General features: G+C 36.4%; 1 protein-coding gene across 11 annotated transcripts in view; it reads right to left on the reverse strand.

The window, feature by feature from the left end:
- Positions 1-15,634, reverse strand: part of LRP1B (LDL receptor related protein 1B) — a 743,839-nt gene that overhangs the window by 142,395 nt on the left and 585,810 nt on the right. For all 11 annotated transcript variants that reach the window (XM_074595863.1, XM_074595857.1, XM_074595859.1 and 8 more), the window contains 3 exons: positions 5,252-5,444; positions 4,652-4,777; positions 652-780 (listed from right to left, as the gene is read on the reverse strand). In XM_074595863.1, coding sequence (XP_074451964.1) covers positions 652-780; positions 4,652-4,777; positions 5,252-5,444 — 448 coding nt within the window. The remainder of the gene's footprint in view (positions 1-651; positions 781-4,651; positions 4,778-5,251; positions 5,445-15,634) is intronic.

Below are 15,634 nucleotides of genomic sequence, written 5' to 3' on the forward strand. Positions count from 1 at the left end.
TTAGATACTGCAGCAGGCAAACTCAGTTGGACACCAAAAACCTGGAAGTGACGCAGTTAGTGATTATCAGGTCAAAAAGAAAGAGAAAGATAGAATCTTTTGGGAAAAATGTGAAAGTAAAGAGTAGACACCCTTGGGTCTAACTTGTTGCAAGATGGAGACTGATTGGTGTGAAGAATAATGATATTATAAACAAACAGAAAATCGGGTGGAAAGATTTCTATTACACAGCCATTTTTGCATTTTATAATACTGCTATTTTGGTGTTTTCTATTCACAATCAGAGAGAATCTTATTAAATATGGAAAACTAAATCAAAATTGCTAAATTAAAGCTGAAAATACCCAATTTTTCATCTTTGAAAAAGTATCTAGCTGTGGGGTTTTGTAGTTTTGTTTTAGAGACAGAAATATGAGAATATTTAAGATGCTTTTTAAAAATATCAGTCAGCTAATACATGAAGTTTGTAAGGAAATAAGTCATTCTATCCATATAATGTCAAGGTTTTTTTAATGTGTAAGTTGGCATTTTCTTGCTGTGCGTCTTGGTGAGCAGTTGGTATGAACACAAGTAGAAAAGTCTCTGAGGAACCAATGTAAGCGCGTATAACCAAGACAGGAATGTGAAGGTGAAACGTCTGGAAATGCTTACCACAGTAGAAAAGCTTCTCATCAGACTTGTCCTTACAGTGGGCAATGCCATCACAAGTCAGCTGATAATCAATGCATTCACCATTTCCACATTCAAACTCAGAATAAATGTTGCAAGTAGAATTTTTAGCTAAAAATAAAACATATTAACATGTAATTTTTAATACCTTCAACACTCAGTGAAAATGAGAAAAACGTTGGCTGCATTTAAAATATTTCCTACAGAGTTTTTGAAAACCTAAGTACAAAAAAATCCCACCATGGCATCAGAATTTAAGAGCTTCTAGAGAGCGGTGGCCTGTAAGAGCGCTATGCTTCTCTGTACATTTGTTGATATTATGCAGGACTGAAGACAGATATCTAAATAGCCAAAAGATTTTCAGCAATGTTATGTTGGAGTTCCCGACCAAGGTAAGGGAGCCTGTAAAAGAAAAATACACAGCCGAATATCCTTGAAGGAACACGTAGTGAAGCAGCTTAAAGGCAGTGATTCTGATGAGATGGTGACTTTGTAACTGCTGTGCTCGGGTGTCCTCTACCCTCTACGTGCCTCTCCACAGCCCCAGATTGTATGCAACTGTTCCTTAATAGATGTTTAAAAAAATCCCTTCAACACAACACTTACCACTTACTTAGCAGTTAATTTGAACTCTCAACTCTGTTTTGTGGCACTGTGCAGCTGCTCAGTGCGTACACAGGTCCCAGCATCAATGAACCGCGTCCAGCATTGAAGATACAGCCTAACACCCGATGAAGAAAACCTGCTGTTTCTACTTATTTTTATTCACAAAAAAAAATCACTGGAAGACATGTAAATTTTTTGTGTTCTCACCTTCTCAGAGTGGATGTTTTATCTGTTATTTTAGAAGAGACCAAGATGTACATTTAAATTTTTTACTCCTAATTTCTCTTGCATATAGATTTTTTTATTAGTTCAGTTAGAAAGTATCACAAAATTTACACAGAAAAATTTGGTCATGAACTTCATGATAGTACATACGCTGGCTTCATGTGTATGTTTCTAAACAAAATACCATATCAGAGAGAAAGGAGAAATATATAGGACAACTCAAGAGAAAGAATAGGGAAAAGATACCTAATTATTATGCTTTTTTCTTATTTCCATTAGAATTAGTTCAGGATAAATTCAGGAGAACCAATGTCCACTATATGCAAAAGTAAAGCCAATACAAATTGAAAATAGTTCTTGATTGTATTCAAACATGAAGAAAAATATAAATGTGAAAATATATATTCCGCAAAAGGTGGGATCTGATCTTGAATATGATTTACACAGTCCTTTAAATTTTAATCAAGTTTATTGCAGGAATTATTTTTTCTCTCTTTTCCCCCCATTTTTTAGCATAGCAAGAACTTAGATCTTAGGAAAAGTCATTCTCAGTTACACTTGTAGTTCATCTAGTTCAGCATCTTAGACTGCAATCTTTAGAGAAAGATGGGGGGGGGAATCAAAATGTATGTGTAGTATAATCTGCCCTCAGTTAAAGTCTGGAAACCCTTGCGGAGATTCCTTCAAGCCCCAACTTTCAGAAACAAAGACTTTTAATCCCTTTCAAAACTGTTTCTTTGATTAGAAATAAGTAGTCCGGGTAGTCTTATTACCCATATAATCATCCAATCCCTCTGAATTCTACTGAAGCTTTGGCTCAAGAATCTTGACTGGCAGTAAGTTATACAGTCTAATTACACTTTGAAAGGACAATTAATTCCTTTTCTCAGTTGGAATTGCTAACTTTCAATTTTATTGAGTATCCTTTTCAACTGCGATACGAAGAAAGAAAACTATTGATCTCCCAGCTAAACTATAAAGTCCACGTTGTTTCCATCCTTCCTGTGCTTGTCAACCCCAACATTTAATGTCTTAAGTCTTTTTTTTTTTTTTAAACTAATAACTCAGACCAATATTTCCTGCAAACTTTCTACAATACCTTAGAAGATGGAATCTCACACCATGGCCTAGATGAGGACTTAAACATAGTTTTACCTAACAGCAATTTTAAGTTTTAATGATTTTGGAAAATATAAATGCCATATGACATTATAAAATAAATGATGGAATCTCACTACCACAATAGCAGTTACATTTTTCACCTTGGTTGTGTTTTTTCAACCTCTCTGAGATGTCAGAAGCCATCTTTCTCTCCCACCACGAAACAAACCAGGACTTTTATTGCATTCATGCAGCAAGTTTAAATCATTACATGAAATTAATATTGTCTATTATATTTAATGAAGGTAAAATGAGGATCAGTGAAAGATTTGTCTCCTTACTGCTCCAGACATTGACAATTCCAGCTCTTCTTTGTATTTTCTCTGATTCTAACTAATCTAGGAAGCTGAAATGTTTATGATTGTGCTGGTTTTGGCTGGGATAGAGTTAATTTTCTTCGTAGCAGCTAGTATGGGTCTATGCTTTGGGTTTGTGCAGAAAACAATGTCGATAACACAGGGATGTTTCCGTTATTGCTGAGCAGTGCTCACATAGAGTCAAGGCCTTTTCTGCCCCTCACACCCCCCACCAGCGAGTAGGCTGGGGGTGCAAAAGAAACTGGGAAGGACACAGCCAGGACAGCTGATCCCAACTGACCAAAGGAATGTTCCATGCCGCGTGATGTCATGCTGCATGTATAGAGCTGGGGAGGAGGATGGTGGGCAGACATTTGGAGTTACGGTGTTTGTCTTCCCAGGTCACTGTTATGTGTGATGGAGCCCTGCTTTCCTGGAGATGCCTTATTAGGCTCTTGAGGAGCAACAGGCTACCACAGAAGAGTCTGAAGCAGGTAAACTGTCCAAGCTTCTAGCAGGATGGTAAGTCTTGCTAAATCATATACAAAAACTAAATATATTTTTTCTTGAATGTTATAGTGTCTCTCTACTGTTACGATTGAAAACAAAAATGGTTTAGAGAAAGCAGGTGGGTCAAAGCTATGAAACTGAAGCAGCAGAACTGGCACGCTTGGCAGACAGATATGGAAGTGCAGAGCTTGGTCTAAGAGGTGGGATTTCTGCCCCACAGAGGTAAAGGTCCAATAAACCACCGGAATTTAGAAGGGGTCTCTAACTGTGACAGAAGAGCTGTAATACAGTGACATTAACAAAGACGTAAGGAAGTGCATGCTTTCCCCCTAGCTTTCTTTCCATTCCAAATCGAGCCAGCTACACTTGTTGAGGGGAGAAGCACCAAGTCATGTTCCACATTATGAATCATCCCTGAGGAAACAGCCCAAAGCCTTCCAGTTTCCACTCAGGCTAAGGCATAGCATTTACAAAGTGACAGGGCCTTTCTCCAAATTATTAGAAAAGCAGAAGACTGCAGGGTATGTATATACATCGCACCCTTCCAAATTACCAGCACATACTTCCATGTTCATAAACATCAATTCTGTGCGGGGATAGTGTGATCTAAAGAAGCAGCAATGGACGACCATATATTCTAAACCACTTCTGAACAATGAAGAAGTAGTTATATTTTCTTTATCACGTGCTGAGACATACTGGTTCAGAGGAAGTGTGGGAAGACGTGAGAAGAGAACTTAGTGCAGTACAGAATGTTCTCCAACAAAACCAGTATCCAAGGAGTCGGCTAACTTGAAGTGGTACATTCCCCAGTTACTAAAACGCCAATTCTACATGATTAAATACAACTGCTGGTTAATAAGTTACAATTATTTTTATATGTCTAAGGCCATGAAATGAAAATATTTGTGCACAAAAAAACCAAATTGCAAATATGAAATTTTCAGTACAACACAATTACCCAAACTGAAATTTAAGGAGAGTATAAGTATTAATGCTTTTTAACCTCCCAAAAGCCTTACAAGACGTAAAAGAGTTGAAAGCCTGGTATGTGCTGAATTGCCAGATCAATTTTTACAGTATATGGAAGCAATAAAATTAACGGCTTGGGCCAACTGTCTTTGCTTATGAGAGCCAACTGCATCACAGCATAGAAAAGCATTGTGTCAGCTAGTATTACTTACTCACACATCTGTTATCATCTATCAGTATTCTGTCCCCTCTACACGAACAGTTCACTCGTCCGTCAGGAGTCAGAAGGCATAAATCATGACAACCTCCATTCATTTGTGCACAGGGAGATAACTCACCTGAAAAACAAATGATAAAAGATGAACTCTGCTTTATTAAATTTGCTTCAATGGCCAATGTCTTTGAGAGAGCAAAGATCACCATATCTCAGATTCATGGGCAATTGATTCAAGTTTTATCAGCCAGATGAAAATGTCAGCGTGCCTCAGATGCTAGCATACTAAAGATAAACAAATGGAGTTACCTTGAATATAATAAATTTAAAAACCCACAACATTCAAAACTGCTGATATTTGACAGGAAATGATTTAACTGCTGTCAAATGAGCACAATGTCCATAGTAGAAAGTGGTCACTCGATAACATTTATTTACTTGGGGAAGAGGTTTTATCCCATCTTTTATTAACCGTTCCTACAACAAAAAGAATTTATGAAACACCGTGAAATATTTTAACTTGGTTAAGACTAAGTAAAATTCTTGAAATGAACGATATTGGAATTACCAAAATAGCGTATCTTGCTGTGTAACTTACAACTGTTAGTATCATTGGCAACAGCAATAATGCCCATTGGCTGATGCGGGATATCAGAACGAAGAACTTTTGTATCTCCTCCTGTATATTTACTGGAACGCAGAATAGCTCTCCTCACTCCGTCTGACCAGAAGATATAATCGTCATATACAGCCAGGCTGAGAAAGGTACCTGGTCCAGATTTGACAATTACCTAAAATACATAAGTAGAGAGGAGAAACGTGAGAAGGAATGTTGTCGCCAAATAAGACGTTTTGAAAGTGCAAACTGACTCACATCACCCATAGACAAAACACTTAATTCTTCTACATTTACAGCACCTGCAAAAACGAGACAGCAGCACCAAAAATGTGTTAAAAGGATGCTACGAGTGTTAATTTACTATTTATCGATACGTCCAAGTTTCAGAAATCCAGGCGTCTATTTCCTTAAGTAAAAAAATCACAGTTTAACGAAATGTGCTTGTAAAAATATCTACACAGCACACTACCTGCTTAACAGCCTGAACAGAAGAGAGAAAAAGAGGTACTGTAGCATGCCTGAAAGTCTAAAAACTCCGAGTCTTTATGAATCAAAGCCAGAAGCATGTTTCAGAACTGAAGCTTGTTCACCACTATGATCACATTAGAACCAAGACAAGAAATGCTTTGTAATTGTCTCCCAATTTAAAAAAAAAAAAATCTCCTCAGTCACAGGCAAAATTGAGACATGTGAACATTTTGACAATTTGCTCACATAAATAACTGTATTCCAGTGCACAGAAGCATTCCTGGCCAAGTTTAAATTCACTTACAGATATAATGACAAAATTACTTATTAATCAGATAATTATAACAAATTCTGCACCACTAGGCACATTATATATTTCTGCATATTTGGAAGAAGGTTTAACCAGCAAATACTTTTTCCAGTGATAAATGTCCCAGGAGGACAGCTTTTCTCTAGCCAACCTTTTTTTCAAAATTAAAAGTATTAAAAGACAGATGGAAATGTATTAGTGGCAAAAAAGATCACTTTTGCAATTTACTGTAAGATACTTTTCAGAACACACTCTTAAAAGCCTATGCTATTCATATTCAGACACATTTCAGAAAAAAAAGACAACAATCACATATGTTTGTAAAAGATCTGTACAAAATCTGGCCATGCAGATTTTGCAACCCTGTATTTGTTCTCCATGATAGTTGTAAAACTATCCCAGCCTGAAGGATCTTATTGTCACAGTCAATGCTAAAGAAGGCACTACTCCGTTCAGCATTCTGTCTTCTGTAGCACTGTCGTAATTTTTCTCAAACTGTAACAAAGGAATGGAAATCCATTACAGAACTGGTCATCGTTGCTCAAGCTTGGGAGATCTGAGATCCAAATAAGGGGTCACAAAAGCTAACATCCAGGAACATTTGTTCACTAATGCTCAGAGCATGTCATTCTCTGGGGTCTCATCTATAATGTCCCAGCACTATCCAAGGACACTGGTTTTATTTTAGCATCCAAAAGAAAGAGTTCCTATTTCTGCCCGCTTTTGGCCAACTTTACAACCCTTTTAACATTCTGCCTTACAGAATAATGCTGAAAATGACTGACAAATTTTTATTCTTTTTTTTTAAATCTTGATAGCGCTGCTGGATGATCAGAAGTAACTGAAAATGAAAGTCTTCTTTAAAAGTCTGTTCATCCTTTGGTTACCTGTCAAATCACGTTTAATTCCTAAGGACTCAGTGTCAAGCAAATTTGCTGTGTATCAAACCTGTTGTAAGTCATCTATGTTTCTAAATCTTCTATTCTGTACGGCTCGCTTGTTCATTTTCCTAGCGGTGTCTGTAGCTCTGGACAGAGATAGCTGCAGACTAACCAGCAGGATCATGTAACGAAAGTGCAGGTTCCTACTCTGTGACCATACTGAAATCCTCCTCGGATGGCCCCATCTGGCCGGCTCAGGAGGAGTAAGAAGCATAAATGGGTCTGCCCGATACTCCCTGCTTCCTTTTTTCTTGCTGATTGCTTGTCTCTGACAAAAATAATGATGGAAGCCAATACAAGCACTTCGCAGATTTATTCCTCTGAGTTATTGATAGTAATCAGATAAGCTTTGGATCAAGACATAAGACAACTGCCACAGTCTTTCAGGGAATGCATGTACTCAAATACATAACAGAGAGGAAACTCAATGCAGAATCAGTGATCACCATTCAACCAGAAGAAAAATCGTGTTTTCAAACTGTAAAAAACTCCAAGATAATCAACTTATAGCAAGTTTTATATGAAGTGGTGGCTGGGTAGCAACAAATGACACAAAGCAGTGCTCCCACTTACAATAATACAGGCAAAAACCTTTATGTACCCCATCTGGAAGCACATTATCAACACAAACATAATGCCCGGTTAATGCGCAATCACACAACTACAGTCTATGCTGCCTGTTGTTCAATTAAGGATGCAGAAAGTGCTGAAATGGGAGAGCCGTTGTATATGCTGAGTCAGAGGAGAAAAGTTCCATAAGAACTTTTGGAGAACAGTTCCATAAGAAACTGAGCATCTATGTTACACAGAGTGCCATACATGGAATAACTTTCTAACACGTGCAGACAATATACAGGTAAAGAGAACTAGAAAGCACAACCTCAACCATCAAATTTAGTCCAGAACAATATTGATCACAATGTCAGAGAAATTTAATTCACAAAGGCCACATTCATGCACTCCCCCAAACTATTGTAGAACTGTAAAAATACTTAAGACCTCTTCTACGAAGGACAGAAACTGCCAAAAAGCACCCTGTGGCACAGGAGAAAAGTAAGAATAATTATGGTCATCAGCAATGTTTTTGGAGGCAAATGTGGTACTGAATGAATGTGAACACATTGGAAAAAAAGGAATGTAGGAATGTATCGCCATTCTGCATTACAAAGATCTGAACTGAACAGATTATTTTTTTCTACTTTTTTTTTAAACGAGGTTCTTAACAGTATGAAACAAAATCAATCATATAAAGATCCTGTCTTGACATATTTTATCATAAGTCTAAGTTGATACTAAAAATTGCAACAATATACGTACAATTTTAAAACATGAAGGAAACCTGAGCAAGACACCCCTACCATCCCCTCCACCTGAACCAGCGAAGTCAGACACATCCAATAGCACACCACGGGTTTTAATACTGAATGACGCCACCATTCAGTTCCAGCCTGTACTTCGAACTCTGAATAATAGATTAAAAGTTTTCTCTGCTTCCTGGAAAGAGACAAGGAGACTGGGGGCTAGGGGAGGAATGTCACAAGTAGCGGGGCAATTTAATTTTAACTATAATCCTTTCTTTTTTAAGTTCTGATTTTTAAGTTCTCCACATAGCTTCTGCTTTAACATGCAGCTGCTCTAAATTTGAGGTACGTGTAGCAGTTTCTCTAGAAGAACATGACTATAAAAGGGGAGAAGCCAGTCGGGTACACGCGTTAGGTGGACAAGAATTTGTGCCAGGATACTAATATTTGAATGATTTATATAAAACTCTTATTAAAGTCTCAGTAAGAATTAGATTCATAACAATTCTTACCACGACTACACTTCACTTTTAGAGAAAGACAGGGTTGGGTTTTTTTTAAAGATGAGTGCATAAAGTTAATGCATCAGCTTAAAATACGAGTTGATCTTAAGTATTTTAACTCTACTAAATGGCTTAATAAACGGGCAGTGCCATCTACTGAAGCTTTTAAAAGCTTTTTCAGGGCTTTTTGCTCTTCTACAGATATCCAAATCTCTTTGCAGATTGTCTACAGTAGAATGACAAAGCTAGTACAGAAAACTACACTTAAAAAGATTGAAGTTAATGAGAATTTAAAGTCTATTGCATAATAAAATCATTACACAAGTATAAAGCAGTATCAGTAATCTAAAAATAAATAACATTTTAGATGAATATCAGAAAACTCAGCCTGACAGAACCAACTTATACAGAAAACATTAATCTAAAATTAGCCCACGTATTTCATTCTTTCAAAAGGAAGACATAAAATAAAAGAAATCAAACAAATTTCTAGTCTAGTTTTAAGTTGGGTTTTGTGGAAGAACAGTGCCAATCACTGTTATATCCTACTAAAAATAATCATGCTTTTTGTTGATTGGTCTGAATAAAGACCATATTTTCATCGTTGTCATATCTTTAATGCATAGATTTTCTTTTCATTTATTGTATCTTCAAAAATACGTTCATAACAACTTGAAGTGCAATCACATAGCAAAGGATACAAAGGACATACCAGAACACCACATTTACCAAGAACACTAAGATCCTGTTTCCATAGAATTGTCCAAGTCAGATGCAACAAAATCAGAAGTGCTTCCTCTTCAAGAATTAATTTTTGTTTCTCCGTGCTAGACACAGAAAACCAAACGGCAAAGCTAAATTTGCAGCATTCCAGCTGTTACTTAGATTTGCAGTTCGGTTGAACGATATATTAAGCAACTCTTTAGAGCAGGCTTGTACTTTTCAGTGCCATTCAAATGGAAAGTATGCATCTCTGTAAATTTTTACTAAATTAACCAGGATTTTTGCAACTACATGTGTATTAATTACAGTTAATAGATATTTATTAATCACACTTACTACTTACACACTTATTTTCAACATCATAAATGACAATGAAGAACTTAATCTAATGTTACCTTTATTTCTGCCTCTAGAATTTTGTGGGATTCTGAAGTATTACAAATAATCTGATTCTTCATAGCCTTAGAGATTATTTTCATCTTTTCATTAATTCCTTCTTTCAGTTAATTTTTACCAGGCTACTGTAAGGGATGGGCTGTAAATTCCCTGACGAGAGGTAGAAGGTCCTCCAAGACTTCAATGGAATGCCTCAAACACTCACAAGGAAATAAATAATGCAGGCCTGGCCTTCAAAGAACTGATAAGGCTCACACTTCTGGCGCCTGAAAGTGTGGGAGAACTGTCTTCTGAAGACAGGATAGTTCTGCCACTCGTGTGGTGAGGTTGCTAGTTCTCAGTTCTCAAGGCCATTGTGTCCCATGACTGACCTTTGCTTTATTATCTGTGAAATGCATATGAAAGCGCGCACCCTGCATATGCTAATGAAGATTATAGAGATCATACTAAACATGTATGACTATGGCACTCGTCTCTCCACCCAAATCATGCTACAGGTCACCAGGGAGAAGGGAGAAACCTGAGATGAGGATGTCCTCAGCACTGGGGGTGGACTGTGCTAATTCAGCAAACATAAAAGGGGAAAATAAGTGCCCCTAGGGGGGAACAAAGAAGAAACAATAGAAGAAGATTGCGCCTGGGAAGATTCTTCCCAAGAAAGAAGAAGATTATGCCTGGGAAGATTCCCTGAAAAAGACGCTGAAACCAGGACCAGTGATCTCTTTATCTCTGTCTTTTTCTCCATCTTTTCCTTTCTCTATCCCTCAGTTTCTCTTTCCTCTTAGAATTGTTAAGTAACAGTTAGAGTTGTTAAGTAACGACCTTAAGTACCGCTTGCCATAAGTTGTCCTATACCTGTTGTTAAGTAACACAATGCACACCTCACCACTTGCCATAATTTGTTATATACCAAATTAATTATCGTGGACTTGTTAAGACCTCTACTAACCATTTTGGTAAGCTAATAAATGTTTCTATATGGACCTTGAGATTTATCTCACCTTAGTCTGCACCGTTGAGAATTTATGAATCTGAAGTCACTTACCCCCCCTCTTTACTGAGAGTGGGATGTGACAGCTTCCAACACTGGACATCAAGATATTTCAGCAAACAGTCCCAAACCAACAGTGTTGTATCTGTGTCATCCAGCCACCCAGCTCAAATGCATTAGAAGATTTTATTGCCATTGGTTAGGGAATCACTTTCGTTAGGTTCGATCTTAGAATGACTTTACAGAACTACTTCAGAAAAAGGAACTCGTCAATGGAGTGAACTCCCTAGAAGCAGGGGGAATGTTTCACCCTTTATTTTGGTTCTGGACTTTTTCAGACCAATGTTACTGCGAAACATGGACATTTGGAAAGTTAAGAAACAACAATTCTTTTTGATCAGATTTACAAGAGAAAAGAATCAAGAAGAGAATATTCCTGCTATAACTAATGTATTTATACTGCTGAACAGAAAAAATTAAAAATTTCACCACAACTTCACTTCTAGTACCATTAATTTCCAAGATTATCCACACCACATGAGCCGTTTTTCAAAGAAAGAAAGAATGGATTGATTAAAAAGCCTGGAACCTAACAATAAACTAACATAATAGGGGCAACAGGAGAGGCAAAACACGATGAACTTAAATGTCTAGGTGGTAAACTGTGCATGTTGTGCCAACTGTATAAATTTTTACTAGCATTTCTTGTTTCTCTACTGTTATTGCTTCTACTGCAGTTTCACGAAATCACAAGAAAGCAGTAGAAACTGCTGAAATAATTTCTCTGTGGAGAGTAGGCTCAATTTTATTTTATTTCTAGACAACCATCCAAGTTTATTAAAATATCTGCGTTCTAGTTGACATTATTTTCCTTCGGGTTAGTTTTCACATCTGACTATTTATTAGTATATAGAGAATACAGCAATGTGATTCTTCAACTCAGAAACACATTCAGGACCTGCATCTTTTTGTAACTGCTCACGTTCAGATCTAGCGATAATGTTTCTAAGTTTTTTTAGCACGTTCTGATTTTAATGGGGTTATTCTACATTTCTAATTGTTAATATTTTGCATGCTTTGTCTCCGTGCTGGATACCTTGGCTGATTTCGCTTCTATCCTGCCTTTGTGAGTTATTCAGCTACTTCCCAAGGTAACATTGATGTCATCGCGAATACCTTCCAAAAGCTGACCAAAATTACTTTGCTGTCCTCAATCATATTTGTACTACACATAAGTATAATGACATGTCTGAAAAGTAGTTTTAGATGTCAGTCATAAAGTCAAGTTTTTCATAAATGCACAGCCAAGCCTTCAACTTCCATTTCTGCATTTAGTAGTTGGAAGAACTGATCTGATAAAATGTTACTGAAGATAATGGAAATTGAACACCAACTTCAGAACTTGTTTAATTGCTTAAATACACAATTCCAACAGAATAAAAACATACATTCTAGAAATTAAAAATTACAGTTTCTGGGAGGTTGCCATTACACAAAGGTTATAATTACTGGAGACACCTCTAGAACCATAATGCTTTGAACAATCACACCTGTAGGCCAACAAAACCACAACTGATACCAAAAGATTCCAACCTGCATGTTAGAAAATAAACAGACTTCTGTTTACAGGAAATTAACTATATTTCTAGATACTTGATATGTAAAATGTTACAAAATACTCAACACTGAAGAAAAGGAAAAAATCAAAATAGCTCACGATTTATTGGAAAAATAAGTCTAAAACACAAAATCAGCTTTATTTGCTGATGGCTCAATCTCTCTGTTCCTGAAAAAAATGTTATAATTAAAGAATATTAAAGCACTAAGCAGCTAAAACCAGTTATGGCCACAATATTAAATCCAACTAAGGGCAGGAGCTGACATGGAAGAAAAAGGGAAAGGGATTGCGAAAGAAGCAATTGCCACTTTCGCTTTCTAAACAGGAAGATCTGACAGAGCACAACAAGAAGTGTTAGAAAAACCCAGTACCCTGCGTATCTTCTAAGTAATAAAAAGGAACAAAAGTTACTAAAAAAAATTTCCGAACTCGAAAGAGTATTCCAGCAGCCAATACCAGTATTAAAATATCAGCGTAACACAAAATCAATAAACTCTTACATTCCACTTAAAAGAGTCAATTCAATACTGTTAAATTATTTTCTACCCATTCCTTGTACTAGATTATTGTGGTAAGTGGAATGAAGAAAGAAGCTGCTATCTGGAAGAACATCCATTACATTAGCATTTCATGTTCTACTATACAATTTCTGCCTTTGTTAACCTAAGTGAAACCAGAAAGCAACAGAGCAGAGCGAGTGAGGAAAAGGACGATCTGTTTAACTATTTTTGAGGGGTGGTTGATGGCAGGACCTTGCTGAAACACCCTGAGAAATCTCAGATCACCAGAAGGTTGGAATGATTATTACTTGTATTATCCTAAAGTTACAGAAACCAGAGATCTCGTCAAGCTGGACAGCATATGAACGAATGAATAAAAACAGCTGCCCTGGAAATATTTTTTCACCAGATCAATAATACAATTTCATGGTTGGATTCTGGCATTCTTGTATCAGTAAGAGTGCATCTACATGGCGCTAAGTAAATCTGCTGAAGCACTGCTAGTGAATAGGAAAAAAGAATTAATTCTAACTGAAAAAAGTATAAGAAACTAGTTTAAGAATCCCTGTTGAACTAGATGAGGAACAAAAGAATACATGAGATTTTTTTTTTCTCCTTTTCCCTAATAAATATGACAAAAATATTAGTGACGTAATTAGTAGATAGAGAAAAATCAAATCACAAAGCATATCACTGGAATAAAATGGCATGAATATAAGTATTTATGTACATCCTTAAGCTCTAGTAACTTATTCTTAAGTTAAAGAAAAAGTGTCTGAATCTGCAAGAAACTTGCAGGCAAGCACAATGGAGCATTAGCACAAGTTCCTACTTGTGAAAGAAAGAAAAGTTGCATGTCTTTTAAGTCGGTGTTTTTAACTGACCAATGAACCGTACTTCAAGACAGGAGTTTGTCATTTACAATTATAATAATGTAGATGAATACATCGCGTGATGCAATAATATAAAAAAAAAAAACCTCAAATATACTGTTAGTCTTCAAAAATTACAACAAAACAGAATATAAAGGGGCCAGGAAGTCAACAGGAGGACAACGTAATATAGAACTTTCAAATTGTGATCAAAGTCCTACAAAGGAAATACTTGAGAAAGCTGATGAGTATGAGAAAACCAGGTAATTTCCTCTACCTATACTTCCTATACCTGTATTTTAATATGGCAACAAGTCCCTCAAGATTCCATTTGAAAAAACACTTTAATGTGGTAGACAGCAAACTGAGGTACCTTCCAGATACATAATTACTCAAGTTAGTCAGGAATAAGAACAGATAAGAGTGAATATATTTTAGGAGAACTGATGAATGAAACAGGATTTCAGAAAAACATCAAATGGCAGAAACTAAACAGAGATCATTTAAACTAGTTAGATCCTTTTGTATTTTAAGTAGGAACTCCAAGATCATTGCGTACAACTCAGCTAACACTTTTGACTGCTTATATTTACTAATGTAAGAGAGAGAATAATAAACGATTCTGCAAACACTACTGAGCTGTTACCCGGTTCAATACAGATCCACCACATGTACGTCTGGAAGACCACGTGCCGTTCTGTTACATTACCTGACAGAAGGTGCAGCAATAACTGAAGGACACACAGATCTAACCGACATGAATCATCTCTGAAAGTATGACCCAAATTTAAATAAAAAGTACAGATTTTGTACAACATTTGGAATCACGATATAATTAAAGGATAAAACCCAAGGAATAATATGAAAGAAGGGAAGATAGTAATTCCATTCTTATCTCCCAAGTGATAAAATAAAAGAAAAACAAATCAAACCCAAAGTAAACCACCAAACTGCCTTCTGTATATTATTCTCAGATACACAGGTGGATTCACAAAAAAACTCAGAAAGTCATCAATTTTCACAGCAAATAGTCAGAGATTGTATACTTTAGCATCTATGTAGCTTTGGTTTGTCCAGGTTCTGATATAATTACTGCATCTGAAAACATTAGTGAGCTGTGGTTAATTTACACAAATTAAAAGCGAAGGAGAAAAGAAACAACCCAAAGCTACATGCCTCTTCATGCTGATTTTACTTCTGCCGTTACAAGCTTGGCTCTCTTATTTTGCTCTGATAAGGAAATTTTGTTTAAACAAAGTATGGGGAACTTCTCCGCAATAAGATTCCAAAAAAACCCCCACGTAATTCCTATTTAAGATCCAGAAAGATTTCAAAGCTTTTATACAGTATATGAAGGAACTTTTTTAACATTAATAGCTATGAAAGTGCCCTAATGTACTAAACATTATCTTGTAGAGCTGGTTATTGAAAATACAAGCCAGAACACGTCCTTCATTTATTTTATCATGCACTTTGGGAGGTACCAAATCCCCAAAAGGAAGACTTCATGAAATATGAGAAACATAGAGCTAAACATGCAACAAAATCATGAGCACACATCAAATGCCTTCTGCATATGCCAAGCAAAAGGTCTACTCCAGCTGAAACTAAGAGAGCATTCAAGGACCAAAGGGTATTATGATAAAAGAGTAATGGAGTGCAGTTGAATGTATCTGAAAACAAATAGGTAGAAAAGAAAAAAAAACAGAGTTGTAGAGTAACACTCAAACATTGCACAA

The sequence above is a fragment of the Larus michahellis genome, chromosome 7 (genome assembly GCF_964199755.1).
Source record: "Larus michahellis chromosome 7, bLarMic1.1, whole genome shotgun sequence".
NCBI classification, from domain to species: domain Eukaryota; kingdom Metazoa; phylum Chordata; class Aves; order Charadriiformes; family Laridae; genus Larus; species Larus michahellis.